Raw genomic sequence first — 17,599 nt, forward strand, 5'->3', positions numbered from 1 at the left:
TCAGTGTTCTTGTTAATTATTAGTTTATGAAATTTAGAAATCATTTTGTCAAAAAGATCTCCTTATGGTATTTATTAAGCTATTTCTTATTAAAAGGAACAGGATTAAATTTGTAACTGGCAGTTTTATGTACAATAATCCATGTGTATTTGAGAAGATATCTATGCCTTTTTGATGTTTATAGCTTCTTGTGTTAGCATATTTAATCATAAGAAAAGAGAGTAGTAATTTTCTCTTGGAATATACTCTCGCTTTTCTAACTTTCATTTTTGTGTTTTTATATAAAGTGTCTTGATAATAATACTCCTTTAGCTTACTTTAGGAGATTAATTCTAGACCTCCTAAGGTGGTCACAGATGATTTAACGCCATTAAAAGAATTCTGTCGCTGGACATAGTGGTGTATGCCTATAGTCTGTCACTCAGGAAACTGAGGCAGGAGTTATGAGCCCAAGAAGTTGAGACCAGCCTGGGTAACATAACCATGTCTCTAAATAAACAGACAAAAGAAATAAAAATGAATAAATAAAAGAGACTTGTAACATTGGTAAAGCTTTGGATCTGGAGCTGTTGAACCTGCTAGAACCATCTTCAGGTTGTATGTCACCTCCTTCATACTCTTTCCATCTGAATTTACAACTTCTAGGATTATTTAAAACCTCTTCTCCTTTTAGTCTTGATTATGTTTAGTTCAGTATGAAAAAGATTCTGTTCATGTACATTTGACTTGAGTATCCTTTTACTAAAAATCTTAATAGTTCCATGTGATTCTGTTTTCATGTTAAGTGTTTTGACTTCTGTCTAATCTGCATGCAACATTCTTTTTCTTGTTCTTCAGTACCATGCATTGGGAGTCCTATATCACCTTAGAAAGAATGATCGTCTTGCTGTTTCCAAGATGTTAAATAAGTTTACTAAATCTGGTCTTAAATCACAGTTTGCTTACTGTATGCTGATCAGAATTGCTAGTCGCCTACTAAAAGAAGCTGAGGATGGGTAAGTTCTTCATGTAAACTTGAGTTATTTTCTATTTGCAAAGTAATACACCTTAGCGTTTATTTACTTTACGAATATCTTATGGCAGTGCTGACTTTAGTGATAAGTTGGATGCTTTCCAAATTAAAAAAAAAAAATTAGAGGATTCCAAGCAATACAGTTTTTTTACTTTAATATAGATTTTTGTATATGTACTTAATAGATTACAATTGCTAATAATATACTAATAAGCTGATGTTGAACAAAATAATTATAGATTATAGGATATACAAACAATTAAATATGAAAGCTGGAAAGACATTAAGAATCATCGGGGTTGTAGCTCAGTGGTAGAGCACTTGCTTAGCATGTGTAAGGTACTGGGTTCCGTCTTCAGCACCACATAAAATAAATAAATAAAATAAAAGTATTGTGTCCATCTACAACTAAAAAAAAATCATCTTAGATATCCTTTATTCTTATTTTAAGAAGTTACTGAATTAACAGTCTTCTCAAGATCATTCTGCAAATCTGAGGCATGTATGGCCTTACAAGATATACTTTAGTAGTCTTTTGGAGCCTTAAGAAAAGAACAGGAAGAGGAGAGAAATCTTTTGTGGTACAGTAAGCTGGAGCTGAATCTAGGGAGTAAAAAAGGCCTTCTTCCCCTGTGCAAAGGATTATGACTTAATTTATACTTAATTACATTACAGTATGGTGAATATTCTAATCTTATGAGGATGAATGTTGTAATCACTAAAAAGCCTTAAATGTTAACAGAGGCTGGATATAGTGGTACACACCTGTAATCTAAGCGTCTTGGGAGGCTGATGCAGGAGGATTTTCAAGTTCAAGGTTGGCCTGGATAACCTAGTGAGACTTGCTCTGTTTCAAAATAAAAAAGGGTTGGGGATATAGCTCAGTGGTAGAGCACACCTGGGTTTAATCCCCCAGTACTGCAATCAAGTAAATGGATAAATAAAGCTAATGAGGAGATGAAGTAGAATATTTAAAACATTTGAGTTTCCCATTCTTGTGCAGTGGTGTGGCTTGGTCAGATTAACCCTTCTGCAAAAAGTGATTATATCATTAGTATAGAAATATGCCTCTAACAGTTGAAGGAAACCCACAAGAGTTTGAACGGTGAGAAGCAGGTAACAGTTGATGCCTAGAAGACAAAAACTCTTCTGGGTGAAGTTCATTTAAGACTCTTTTTCTGAAATCATTCCACAGTTCCTGGGTATGAGATGACAGAAAGCTATAGTATTTACTGGACAAAGTCAGAACACAGCTTGAGGTTAGAAGAGTGACTGAAAACATAGCGTGGAAATTCTGAAAAGAAGTGAGTTTCAAATTCAGTCTAAACCTTGTTGGTTGACCACTGAGTGTGCATGTACAGGGGAAGAAGTTAGGAGCCTGGATTAAAGCAGGAACTGTTAAGGTAAAAGCACTGAATGGAGAATTCGGTTGCAACTCATTGTGGAGAACATGAAGTTTAGAGTTCTGTCTCAATCAATATCATGTTTTACAGTCTTTGCACTATATCATTCACCATGTCTAATATATAGTGAAAATTACTAGAGTACAAAGAATTTGAGAAATGTGAAACTGACTTTGATATGATCTGGATATTAGAATTAGCAGATAAAAACTTTAAAGGATCTCTTATCAATTTGTCTAGGACTAGGGAAATAGTTATCTTTGAATGAACAAGGGAAATGGAAACCTAAAAAAAAAAAAGGTAGATAGAAGTTCTAGAGCTTAAAAGTACTTTGTCAGGATTCAACCAGAGAAGCAGACTCAGGATATAAATACATGAAGAGATTTATTATAAGAAGTTGGTGGATGCAGTTTGGGGGCTGACTAGGTAAGCCCCAAATCCGTAGAGGAAGCAGTCAGGAAGGGAACATCACAGGTATGGTGGAGTTTATTTGGAAATTACCTCAAGTAAATGTCAATTTCATCATTTACAAGTTTTTTGGGTTTTTTCCCCCAAATAACTTCAGGACGCAAATTCACTAAGCGTTCTGCCAGAACATACAAAGGATCCAACTTACTCCAGTTTACAAGAATGTGTTCTTTACTTCCTTCTGAGTCCTCACTTATAGTGTCCTTCAAGTTCAGGTTTCCATGGACAGTCTCATCACTGCCGCAGTCTGGCTGGGCACAATTCAGGAGCCACTTGTCAAAAGAAACTAACTTTATTTTTAGAACCACACAAGATAAACAAAACAGCTCCTCAGGAAAAAACCCTCAGAGCCCAACTGCCACCACCGGCTTCCCACAAGCCACACACCCCAACAACCTCTTCCTCCCACAATCCTCCTGCTCTTGAGGCCCATTGGCTGGGTCGCATGGGCGGAGCCAAAAAAGTCCCCCAATGAGCAGCTCCGTGGTCTGAAAGGGCAGGGAAACAGCCCAATGAGCATCACTGCAGAGGAGCCAATCAGCTAGATGTTGCTAGATGTTGCTGGGGCCGCTGTGAGCCAATCATCAGCTGGTAGTCTGAAAGGGCAGGGAAACAGCTCAATGAGCATCTCCACAGAGGAGCCAATCAGCTAGGTGTTGCTGGGGCCGCTGTGAGCCAATCATCAGCTGGCAGTCTGAAAGTTTGCTGGAGCCCCTTCGGCTGTGGCTCTCAACACACCACCAGTTGTCTTAAAGATCAAATTTCTAATAGATCTGTTCATAGCAGTTTAGGCTTTGTCCATTATGCTCCTCAAAGTCCTTCTAGCTTCCACTGCCCAATTCCAAAGGCATTTCCATAATTTTTAGATATTTGTTAACAGTAGCACCCTATTTACAGGTACCAACAGGTACTTATTTTAGTTTTTTTATTGCTGCCATAACAGTTTCCCACAAATGTAACAGCTTACAACAACATCCATGTATTTTCTCACAGTTTGGAGATTAAAAGTCTGACTCAGGTCTCATGCGGCTAAAGTCAAGGTGTTGGCAGTGTGCCTGTTACTAGAGATTTTGGGGAGGAATCTCATTTCCAATCTCATTTAAGTTGTTTTCCAAATTAATTTCTTAAAGGTTGTAGGTTGTAGGTCCCTGTTTCCTTGTTGCCTTTCAGGCAGAGATTGTTCTCTGCCCCTAAAGTTGTCCCCATTATTCATACTTTGAATGAACAACTGAAGGCCTCTTCTCAGTCCCTTGTGTGTTAGCTCTTCCTCCTTTTCTTTCACCACATCTCTGTTTTTAAGAGCTCATTTGATAGATTGCACACCCACCTGGATAATCCAGTTGCATAACTTTAATTATTAAACCTGCAGAATTCCTTTGCCATGTTATGATGTAACATATTCACCAGTTCTGGAGGTGAAGACATTGACATTTTCTTTGGGAGAGGGGTTGTATTGCCTTCATAAGGACAGTAATTGGAATGAATAATTTGCTTCATTAACTTAATAATACATTAGAGAAGACTGGTAAAAAGCGAATACATTAAAATTAATGGAGATAGAGCAATAGAAAGTAGTTAATTTGAAGAACAGAGAGAAAACAGGTTAAATAAAGAGAACCTCAAAGAATTGTAAGATAATATCAAGTAATCTAACATGTATGTATTTGGAATCCAGAAGATATTTGAAGAAATAATGGATATTTCCCAGTATGGGCTTATTTTAGGAATATAGTGTTTTTTTAACAGCCAAAATTCAATACAACTATACCTCATTTAAAAAATAAAGGAAAAATGTCTTAATGTTTTAAGGGGTGAAAAAAAAAAAAGAAAAAGATAATTCCTTGCCAATTTGTGATTAAAAAATCTGTTTACAAACCAGGACTGGAAAGGAATATCATGATGCTGGCAGGTATACTATTAAAGATTTTTCCCTTGAAATTGTGAATTAAGATGTCTGCTATTTCTGTTTTTTTCCCCGCTTGTAGTATTGGGGATTGAACCCCAGGCCTTGTACATACAAGACAAGCACTCTACCAACTGAGCCCAGCCCCTTGTTTTTTTTTTTGTTTTTTTTTTTTTTTTAGTAGTAGTATTTTACTAGTGGTTCTCCTTGGTGAAATAAGAAAGGGAAAATAAAATGTCTGAAGATTTGAAAGGAGGATGTACCACTCTCTTTATTTGTAGATAACATGATTATATATACATAGAAACTATAAGATAATCTATATTATCTATTAGAATTTATCAAGGTTATTGGGTATAGGATCAGCAGCAATAAATAAAACTAAAACAGATTTTGGTACCTGTAAATAGGGTGCTACTGTTAACAAATCAATTTGTTTCTTATTCTAGCAACCAATAAATAACATAAAATTTTGGAAAGATAGTACCATATTACAATCAAATCCTTAGGAATAAATTTTCCAAAAATTGTGTATAAATATACAGAAAATTACAAAAATTATTTGAATAAATGGAAGTATTTATCATGAATAAATGGAAGCATATATCATGTTCTTAGACCAGAATATTCAGTATTACAAAGATGTCATATCTTCCTAAATTGACCCATGGATTCCATGAATTCCTTCCCAAACAAAATCCCAATCAACTTCTTTTAAATATCAAAGAAAGTTTATAGGACAATTTATTAATAATAGCCCAAAGGCGGAAACAGTCCAAATTTCCATCAGTGCTAGAATAAAAAAATATGGTGTTAGTATGCAACAATGGAAATGAATAAAGACAACCATGTGGATAAATTTCTCCAAGAAGTCATACATAAAAGAATACATTCTGTATTTATATTAATTTCAGATTTAATAAACACAAAACTAATTTGTACTGGAAGTTAGGATAGAGTTGAAAGTGTGCCTCAGGTAGAGCTCTTGCATAGTATGTGTGATTCTGGATTCAATCCTCAGAACCATCAAACAAACAAAAAAATAAGGATAGTGTTGTTGTTTTTGAGGTAGGATCAAGGTTAGTACTCGGGGGAAATTCTGGAGTGTTTGAAATATTTATTTTCTTGTCAGGTTTATTATAATTCATTTATGATGTGAGTATTCTATTATCCATTGTTGCATAACAAATTGTTTCACAACTTACCATATTAAAGAACAATAAACATTTTTTTCTTCATTATTTCTGTGGGTGAGAGATTTGGGAATCTTAGCTGGATTGTTCTTGTTTGTGGTATTCCAATCAAGGTTGCAATCAAGATGTTGGCCAGGGCCGAAGTCATCTGAAGGCTTAATGGGGGCTAGAAAATCTGCTTCCAAGGTATTCTCTGGTATCTTGATGCGGACTGTTGACAGGATATCCCTATTCCTTGTTATGTGGACCGCTCCCTCTGTAAGGTTTCTTGAATATCTTCACAACATTATGACTGGCTTTCCCTAGAGTGAGTGATAAAAGAGAACATGAATTTTTTCTGACCTGGTCTTGGGTCCACATGTCATCATTTCTGCAATATTCTTTTGAGTAAAAAGTTCAGCTATATCAAGGCAACAAATAGCAGAAACCAAGAATCATTGGAAGCTATTTTCAAGTTTGGTTACTATATTCTTGAACTGCCATAACAAAATGCTACAAACTAGGTGGCTTAAATGACAGAAATTTATTTTCTTAAATAGATTGTGGTGCTAGTATGTAACAATGGAAATGAATAAAGACAACCATGTGGGTAAATTTCTCCAAGAAGTCATACATAAAAGAATACATTCTGTATTTCTATTAATTTCTGGTGGTGAGGGATCTTGATCTTCCCTTGGATTGTAGATGGCTGCCTTCAGTATTTGTCTGGGGAAAAACACAGGGACAGAGGAAGAGAAAGTGCACAAGTGCCCTCTCTGGTGTCTTTTCATAAAAGGACACTAATCCTGTGTAATCACCTGTATAATGAGGGTCCCACCTCATTCAACTTTAATTATTTTTTTGAAGACTCTATCTCCAAATATAGCCATACTGGGGATTGGTGCTTCAACATATAAATTTTAGGAGGCCACAGACATTCAGTCCTTAAAAGCTACTTTGTACACTCTTCTGTATTTTTGATGTAATTTTAGTACAAGGTTAAATTTTTTAAATGGCCAATAATTTCTCAGACTTGTAGAAAGATCTAAGATTGAAAAACAAAAACGTGCTGAGTAAAGTGAAGGACAAAGATAAGCACATTTGCACATTGATTTTTTTTTCAACATCAAGAGTTAAGAGAAAATTCTACAAGTCATATGGAAATAAAGATATTGACCTGTAGTTATACTTCAGAGTTTTCTCAGCTGCATCGAATGCAAGAAAGCAGTAGAGCAATGTCCACCTAATGCTGTGAGAAAATAACTGGCAACCCAGAACAGCCAAACTGTTATTCAACCATGAAGGTGAAAGATATTTTCAGACATATAGGTTTATCATAAATAGTTTACCAATCACTTTATTAGAACAGATTTTCTGCAGCAAGAAGAAATAGATACTCAGAAGGCAATGATGAGATTTAAGAAGTAATACTGAGCAATAGAATTATTATAAAAGTTGGTAATTCTATATTGATTTTTTTTGTAGCTCTTAAAATTTGAATAATAAGGTGTAAAGTTCTAGAGGATGGCAATATGATAAACAGTATTGTAGATGGTGATATTGGATGTAAAAGTAGACCTTTTTTTGGTGTGGGAGGAAGTTATTATAATGCTTAATATTTAACTTTGTCAGAAAAGTATATCAGTTATTAATTGCTTAATTCATTTTCTGCTGCTATAACAGTAAATTATAAACACTAGAGGTTTATTTGGCTCATGGTTCTGGATACAGAAATATACAAGAGCATGGCACTAGCATCTGGTGAGGGCCTTTGTGCTATGTGTAACAAGGTACAAGGTATCACACATGAGACACCATACATATGCATGAAAAAAGCAGGAAGAAAGGGGCACAATTCTCCCCTTTTACATTGAGATCACTCCTGTGATACAGCCCTAATTCATGAGAGCAGTGTCTCTATGAACCAGTCACCTAAGTCTTAAAAGTCCTACCTCTCAACACTGTTGCTCTGGGAATGAAGTTTCTGATCCATGAATTTTGGGGGGCACATTTAAACTACAGCAGTATTAATATAAAATGAATGTAAAGCTTTCAGAATGTTAAAGAAAAAAAAGAAAAACATGATTAAAAATTGTTAAGGAGAAAAAATAAGTAAAGCATGTAAATAAAAAACAAAATAAATTGGGTGGAAGTTGTAAATGTATTAGGTATCGCTCTCTGTGTGGCAAATTGGCCTCAAACTTCGCTGCTTATAATAAACATTTATTGTCTCACAGTTGCTGTGGTCAGGAATCTGGGAACGACTTAGCTATCTGGTTCTGGCTCCTGGTTCCCCTTGAGTTTGCAGTCATCTGGGACTGGAGGATTCGATTCAAATTTCACTCTCGTAGTTGTTGGCAGTCCTCAGTTTCTTCCTGCTTGCTGGCCAGATGTGTCAATTTCCATTTTAGTGAGACACTGTAGGGTATCTCAGTCTCCATGTAGTATGGAAACTGACTTCTCCCAAAACAAGTGAATTGAGAGAGAACTTGACATGGAAGCTGCAGTGTTTTATAACCAAACTTGAAAAGCGACATGCCATCATCTTTCATGTATTCTTCATCACATTGGCAACCTTGGTATAATGTGGAAGGGGACTACATAAGGATATGCCTATTCAGAAGTTAGATTTGTGGGGGCATCTTGGAGTCTGACTAGCACATGTAATATATTATTTATTGAAATGAATGTAAGTGGATTTACCTATGAAAAGAGCTCAGATTGAATAAATGAAACAGGAGAACTAAGAAATATTATGCCTTTATAAATACACTGCTAAACAAAATGACAAACATTTATAATAAATATTCACAAATATGTATTAGGTACATATGCACAAAGAATATAATATAGCAATATTAGTAAGCCAGAATAAGAATCAGTGTACAGCGTTAAAAATAACAAAGTGAGATTTTTTATTTTGACAGAACAGTCTAAAAAACAATATAATATGAATGAATGTGTTTCAAAATATGTAAATTAAATGAACTTGTTTCAAAATATGTAAATTAAAATCATAAATAAATATAGGAAATTTAGTCCTCTGCATCTCTTCCTAGGAGGCTTTAACACATCCCTCTCAGAAATTGAGCGGTACTTAGAAAAATGTATATCACTGATCATAAAACCAACCTTGTATTTAGAATTCTGTATCCAATAAAGAATATGCAATGTTATTTAAATTTTTTAATTGAGAAAAATAATGTACATATAGAAAAATATATAAAGCTCACAGGTTTTTGTGCATTATATGTATAAAATTGCTACGAAAATTTCATTTAATGATCACACACATTGTGATCATTAGCTGTCTGGTTCCGGCACATTTCTAGGATCCCTGAAATGCTTTATGTATCCTACTTCATCACAAGTATTTACCTCCAGAAGAAACCATTACCTTGACTTTTAAGGTAGTTGTTTCTTTGCTTTAGCTTTTTACACCCTATGTATATGTCCCTAAATAGTACAGTTGTGTCTTGTTTTGAACAATCAGTAGAATCATACTGTATTTTGTGTCATTTTTTTATATTTAGTATTTTATTTTAAGAGTCGCTCTTAGTTTTGCTGACAGCTCGTTTATTTAGATTTCCTTGATAATTTTTCAGTTTATTCATCTTCTATTAATGGACATTTAGATTGTTCTCTGTTTGGGGCCATTATGATTAAAAATGCTACAAATGGCATCACTGTGCTAGTACCACACTAATCCTGTCTTAGTCCATTTTTTTTGTTGCTATAAAAAATACGTATGGTTTCTGACATATGATACTTTGATTTAGGATTTTTCAATTTTATGGTGGTGTAAAAGCAGTATGCATGCAGTATAAGTTATACTTAGAATTTTGAATTTTGATCTTTTCCTAGTTAACAAGGAAACATAATAAATTACAAATATATATGGGTATATATGCACAAAGAAATACAGTATAGCAATATTAATAAAGCAGGTTTATCATGACATAACCCCATCATAAGTAAAGGAACATCTCAATCTGAGACCCAGAAATTTTTAAACAATAGTCATTTATTTGGCTCAGTTATGAAGGCTAAGACTAGTTAAGAGCATACTCCAAGCATCTACTCAGCATTTGGTGAGGGACTTCTCATAATATGGTGGAGAGCATCACATGGTGATACAGATCAAATATGCTGCTTCAGGGGCTGGGGTTGTGACTCAAGTGGTAGTGCGCTCGCCTAGCATGCGTGAGGCACTGGGTTCGATTCTCAGCACCACATAAAAATAAAATAAAGATATTATGTCCACCTAAAACTCAAAAATAAATACTTAAAAAAAATATGCTGCTTCAGATGTCTGGTTCCTCTTCATATAAACTCACTACTGCCTTTATGGGGCCCCATTCTTATGACCTCATGTAATCCTAATTACCTCCAAAAAGGACCCACTCCACATACCATTAACATGTGAATTTGGGGATTAAATTTCTTGTACTTGAACATTTAGGGGACACCTTCAGACCCTAGCAATTACCATAGCTTATCTCTGTATATAAGTATGCATTTCTCTAGGTATGGGAGTGCTAGATCATTGGATATGCATTGCTTCACTTTATATAGGTAATGCCAGACTTTGTTTTTCTTTCTTTCTTTTTTTTTTAGAGAGAGAATTTTTAATTTTTTTTTTTTTTTTAGTTTACGGCAGGCACAACATCTTTTGTTTGTATGTGGTGCTGAGGATCGAACCCAGGCTGCATGCATTCCAGGCGAGCGTGCTACCGCTTGAGCCACATCCCCAGCCCAACCAGACTTTGTTTTTCCAAAGTGATTGTATCAGTTTACATTCTAGCTAGTAGTATGAAATTTCCTGAGGCCAAGACTTGATGTTTGTAAAATTTAAAGTTTTTTGTAATCTAAAAGGTATCCTGAATGTTTTTTATTGAGATATAACTCAGAATCTATAAAACTCACCTCTTTAAAGCATACAGTTCAGTGATTTTGTATATTTACAAAGTTATGTCTCCATCCCTACTAATTCCAGAATGTTTTCATTATTCCATAAAGAAACCCCAACCATTAACTGTCAGTCTTCATTCTGACCTTTCCTGTTTTTTAATCTGCATGGATTTGCCTATTCTGGACTTTTCTTATGAATGGAGTCTAATAGTACATGACCTTTTTTGTTTTTTCCTGTATTCCTTCACTTAATGTAATGTTTTCAGGGTACATCTTTGTTGTGGAAGTATCAGTATTTCATTTTTTACAGCTGAATACTATTACATTTTGTAGATCACATTTTGTTTATCCATTCAAGCATTCAGTGACATTTGAATTCTATCCACTTTTTAACTATTATGAACAACGCTGCTGTTGAACAATGTGTATAACTTTTTATGTGAACTTCGGTTTCAGTTCTTATGGGTACTGATATGGTTTGTATGTTAGGTGTCCCTTAAGCTTACATGTGAGATAGTGCTCGAAAGTTCAGAGGAGAAATGATTAAGAGTCTTAACCCAATCAGTGAATTAATCTCCCGTTAGGGATTAACTGAGTGGTAACTGAAGTGGTAGGGTGTGGCTGGAGGAGGTAGGAATTGGGGCCATGGCTTTGGGGTATATAGTTTGTATCTGGAGAGTGGGGACCCCTCTCTGCTTCGGGATTATCATGTGAGCAGCTTCCCTTTGCCCCACTCTTTTGCCATGATGTTCAGCCTCACCTCAAGCCTGGAGAAATGGAGCCAGCCTTCTGTGAACTAAGATCTCCGAAACCGTGAGCTCTCAAATAATCTTTTCCTCCTCTAAAGTTGTTCTGGTAGGGTCTTTAAGTCATAGCAGTGAAAAAGCTGACTAAAACAGGTACATACCTAGAAGTAGAATTTCTGGATCCCAATGTAACTCTGTGTTTAACTTTCCGAAGAACTCATCATTATTTTTTTTATTATACCCACCCACATAGGCTTGAATAGGTTGTGTGAATCAAATTGTGTTTTCAATTAGCATTTCCCTAAAGGTTGATGATGTTGAACATCTTTTTATGAGCTTATTGATCATTTTTATACCTTTGGAGAAATTTTTTTTAAATCTTTGTCCATTAAAAATTTAGGGGTTTTGGTCTTAGTATTATTGAATCATAACAGCTCTTTATATATTTTGAATGTAATACTTTTATTAGATATAGAGTTTGAAAATATTTTCTCCCATTGCTTGGGCTGTCTTTTCACTTTCTTGATAGTATTGTATAATGTTAGGAAATTTTAACTTTTCATCAAGTCTTGATTTATCTTTTTTTCTTTGTTTGTGCTTGCAGTATTATACCTAAGAAACCATTGCCTATCCAAAGTCACAAAGATTTGTTTTCTTCTAAGAATTTTATAAATCCATTCTGAGATGATTTTCTTTTTTTAATGTGGAGTAAGGTGGGGGGTTCAACTTCACTTTTTTTTTGCAGGTATATAATCTAGTTGTCTTAGCACCTTTTGTGAAAGACTGTTTTCTATTGAATTATTTGGCATTCTTATCTAATCATTGTGGTTTGGATTTATAATTCCCTAATGGCTAATGATTTTGACAACCTCTTTCTGTGTTTATTATTCATTTGAATATTCTTTCTATTGAAATACCTGTTTGAGTTTTGCCTAGTTTATTATTTGGTTGTTTGCTTTGATATCCAGGAGTTCTTTATGTATTCTAGATGTGAATCCTTTGTTGGATGTGTGTATTATAGATAGATTTCCCTATATTTTAGCTTGTCCTGTTTTCTGGTGTCTTTTGATAAATAGAACTTCATAAATTTAAGAAAATCAGATTAAGCAATCTTTTACTACAGGGATTATATTTTTGTTGCCTTGTTCAAGAAATCCTTTCTTAGTCCAAGTTCACAATATATCCTTTGTATTTATTTTATTTAGGAATTATGGTTTTGATTTTCATGTGTTAAGTCTATAGTCTACTTGGAATTGTTTTTTGGATATGATATAAAATAGCAGTTTAATTTCATTTATCCCCATATGAATGTCCAGTATTCTCTGGGCCACTAGTTGAAATATTTGTCTATACCCACTGACGTACAGTATCAGCTTTGTTATAAATCAGGTATCCTTACATGCATTGTTCTGTTTCAAGGCTCATGTTTTCAACTGCTATTTCTGTTTCTGAACCATCAATATACTACTGCCTTATTACAATAGTGTAGATATATGCTAGAGAAAAATCTCCTCACTTACTCTTCTGCAAAAGTATTTTCCAGCTCTTGTTTTGCATCCTTATTTCTGTGTAAGTCTGTATAATTTTATCAGGCATTGTTTAAACTTCCATTCAGGGAGTTTGTTCCTTCTTGGGAAACTCCCACCAAAGCCATCAATAATAACCAAGGAGTTCTAACATGGGCATATTAACTTCTGGACTTTTCCTTCATTGGTACTTTAGGGCTATTTCCCACAGCAGTTAGTTACCAGGCATCTCAGTGAGTTATTATGCTGCCAAAATGATTCTTTTTTCATTCTCATTTTTTTTTTCTTTTCTTCAGTACTGAGGATTAGTCCTCGGGATGTTCTACTACAGGGTACATCCCCAGCCTTTTTTTTTTGGAATGAGGTCTCACCAAATTGACAAGGCTGGCTTTGAACTGACAATTCTTTTGCCTTTGTCTCCTCAGTAGCAGGGATTACAGGAATGTGCTATTGCTCCCAACCAAAATGAATCTTTCACCTCTGATTCTTTAATTCACTTTCAGAAAATGACAGTAGAAACCCAACCTGATTCCCAGTTTTCTGTGACAGTTTCTGTGCAACTAAACACAATTGGCCAAGCAGAATTCATATAGAGCCTATTGGAGTATCATTGCATTGGATGGAAACTCGTAAGAGAATGGAGTAATGCCAGATGCTCTGGTTCCTCTGTTGCCTGTTCATTCTAGGTCACTTTACAGAAGCCTAGCAGGGCAGTTTTCATGCCCTGACAGGAATTAAGACTCTTGGGTTTTAAGACTTTTAAACTGCATTAAATATAGAAGTTTCAGTTATTGTGATCAGAGGTGAGATGCAGAAGCAACAAAATGTGGCAGAACTTTGGCTTCAGTTCTGTTTTAACAGCCTAATATAAATTTTGAGACACAATAGCCCCTCCTGGCATACTCAGGGGCTAGAATTTTTTAATTTGTGCATTATAATTATATAGAGAGGTATTTGTCATATATTTGTACATGCATATAACATAGTTTGTTCAATTTCATTCCCCAGTACTTACCTTTCCCATCCAATCCTCCTTCTCCTGGTCCCCTCTCTCTAGTTTATTGGTCTCCCTTCTGTTTTCATAAGCTCTTCTCCTTTTTCTCTCAAGCTTCCACATATAAAGGAAAACATACAACCCTGACTGAACTTTATGAGTTTGGCTAATTTCTTGTAACATAATGCTGTCACGCTGCATCCATTTCCTGCAAATGACATAATTTTATTCTTCTTTATGGCTGAATAAAGCTCCATTGTGTATACATACCACATTTTCTTTATCCATTCATCTGTTGATGAATACTGAGGCTGGGTTCATAGCTTACCTGTTGTGAATTGTGCAGGTATAAACATGGGTACGCATGTATTGTGCTAATTCTTTTGGATAAATACCAAGGAGTGGTGTAGCTCTGTCATATGGTAGTTTCAGTCTGGTCTTTTGAGGAATCTTCTGATGGTGGTTAATAGAAAGCAAACTCCTTTAATGATGTAAGGGGCAGCAGATCACTTGGATAAAATGACTCTGTTACATGTTAAACTCACTTGTTAATACTCATAATTCCTTTGTCAGTTATTTTGGATTTTCTATGTATGATCATCCATTGCTTAACGATGGGCCTACATTCGGAGAAGTGTGTAGTTGGGTAACTCTTGTTGCATGAACAACAGTGTACTTACCTAAACTTAGATGTCTATGATACCACTAGATATAGTCTCATGGATCTACATATGCATTGTATATGCAGTCCATCATATACATGGTCTATTGCTTATGAACAACTAAAATGTTGTTTTGGCACACAAATATGTTTTTATAAATGGTATTTAAAAAGTGACATTTTGGTTTTTCTCCCATAATTTTCTCCCCCTTTCTCTCTCTTCCCTTTTTAAAAATTTTTATTTATTTTTCAGTTTTGGGTACTGAGAATTGGACCCAGGGGTTCTTTACCCACTGAGTTATATCCCCAGTCCTTTTTTTAATTTTTAATTTTGAGACAGGGTCTTGCTAAGTTGCCGAGGCTGGTTGAACTTTCCATCCTGTCTCAGCCTCCAGAGTTGCTGGCATGTGCTACTGAGCCTGCTTTCCCCCCATCTCTCACTGAATTGGCTAGAACCTACAGCATAAAATAATAGTGGCATCTACATTTCATTTCTACTCTCAAAAATAATAATTTCAGTGTTTTAGCACTTAAATATAATGTTGCTGTATGTGTGTATTTTATTAAAATATTCTTCATCAAAGTAAGGAAGTACTTATTTTTCCTAGTTTGTGGAATTTTTATGACTAATAGAATTTTAATTTTTTCAAAATGTTTTTCCTGAAATTATGAAGATCAAATGATTTTTCTGTTTAATCTGTTAATGTAGTTTAACCTTAATCTGTTCATATAATTTTCTAATCTGTTGGTACTCTGAGTAATTTAAATCTCTGTATTCATAAGAATACATTGTAGGTGGAGTAAAAGCCTAAATAAACTACCCCAAAATTTTACCAATTAAAGTTAAACATAAGAAAAATACTTTGCCACCTTTTGGTAGTCAAAAATATTGAAAAATATAGATAAGATTTACCACAACAAAAAGTTAAATTTTTTTATGATGAAAAAGATCTCATAGAGTTAGACAAAATGGACTGGAAGCAAATATTTGCTACACATGTATCTGCTATTCATGGAAGAAATTATCCAAGTATATAAAGAATTCCTACATATCACAAGAAAAGATAACCAAATAAGAAAATTGTACAAAAGTTATTGACAGGTACCTTTAGATGAGGAAACACATTTGCAATAAATTTATTTAAAAAGTACCACCTTACTATCAGAGAAATGCAAATTAAAACAAGATTTGTTTTTTTACCCATCAAATTGGCAAAATGTAAAATGTTTTTTGGAATCAAATATTGGCTAAAATGTGGATATTCACATGCTACCTTGCTGAGAGAATAAATTGGTACAAGTACTTTGTAAAGTTATTTGGCCGTGTCTTTTAAAGAGTACATATATTGCCTGTGATCCAGCAGTTTTTCTTTAAGAATCCACTACAGTGGAACACTTATACACATACATAAGTAGACAAATACAAAAAATCATTTCTGATATTATTTATAATGTAAGAATATCAAGAGACTCTTTAATATCTATTTAATAAAATATTGAAAAAAAGTCTAGATATAGGATATTAATAAACATTTAATGAGAAATCAATTACATTTGTAATTGAATTTATAACCATATATATTGTTCTATCTTTTTAAAATATTGAAAAAAACAGGTTAAAGTAAATGTGCAGCTGAACACCCATTTCTATAAAGGAAAGAAACACTAAATATTGTTTGTGTGTGTGTATGTGGGGGGGGGGTAAAATTTTTTTCTTAAAGAACTAAGAAGATAAATTACAAACTCTCATTACAGGGGTTATTGTTAGGGACCAGGTACATAGGGACCATCACTAGGGATGGTTGTCATGGAGAACTGTCTCCGATTTTTTTAAAAGGTAAATTTAAATTTAAAAATTTAAAGGTAAATACTGTTTGTTAATTAAACTTTTTATTTTTTATTTAAAAACAAGTGTTATGGGGCTGGGGTTGTGGCTCAGTGGTAGAACGAGCGCCTAGCACATGTGAGGCCCTGGGTTTGATCCTCAGCACCTTATAAAAATAAATAAATAAAACAAAGGTGTTGTGTCCATGTACAACTAAAAAAATTAAAAATAAAAATAAAAACAAGAATCATATGTTTTTTTCATGGAATGATAAAAAATGATTTTTATAATTACAATATCTAACTGGATATTGGAAAGCATTTTAGGCCTATTGGGAGTAAGGTAGTAAGGCAGTAAGGCCTTGTGATAATTTCTTTTTTCTTCCTTCCTCTGTCCCTCCCCCTCTCTCTCCCTCCCTCCCCCTCTCTCTCCCTCCCTCCCTTTCTTGTTTGTTTTGGTATTGGGGATTGAACCTGGGGCACTTAACCACTGAACCATATCCCTAGTCCTTTATTTTATTTTTTAAAATACATATTTTTAGTTGTAGATGGACACAATGCTTTTATTTATTTGCTTGTTTGTTTATTTTTATGTGGTGCTGAGGATTGAACCCAGTGCCTCATACATGTGAGGCAAGCACTCTGCCACTGAGCCACAATCCCAGCACTCTCCAGCCCTTTTTGTTTTTTATTTTGAGAAGGGGTCTTGCTAAATTGCTTAGGGTATTGCTAAGTTGCAGCAGCTGGTCTTGAACTTTCAATCCTCCTGTCTTAGCCTCCCAGGCTGCTGGGATTACAGGCATGTACAACCATGCCTGTCTTCTGATAGTTTCTTAAGTAACATTTTTAAATATAGTATAATTTATAATAGGGTAATTTAAAAATGTTGGAATTACAGTTAGTTTATAAACTGCTATTAAAATGAAACCACTAAGCTGCCTTTTGTCTCTCTAAATTTGCCTATCTAGACATGTCTAAA

General features: G+C 34.5%; 1 protein-coding gene across 1 annotated transcript in view; it reads left to right on the forward strand.

The window, feature by feature from the left end:
• Copg2 (coat protein complex I subunit gamma 2) overlaps positions 1 to 17,599 on the forward strand; it is a 133,553-nt gene that overhangs the window by 41,743 nt on the left and 74,211 nt on the right. The window contains exon 9 of the mRNA XM_076833159.1: positions 838 to 995. Within this exon, the coding sequence (XP_076689274.1) occupies positions 838 to 995 (158 nt within the window). The remainder of the gene's footprint in view (positions 1 to 837; positions 996 to 17,599) is intronic.

The sequence above is a fragment of the Callospermophilus lateralis genome, chromosome 1, assembly GCF_048772815.1.
Source record: "Callospermophilus lateralis isolate mCalLat2 chromosome 1, mCalLat2.hap1, whole genome shotgun sequence".
Classification (NCBI taxonomy): domain Eukaryota; kingdom Metazoa; phylum Chordata; class Mammalia; order Rodentia; family Sciuridae; genus Callospermophilus; species Callospermophilus lateralis.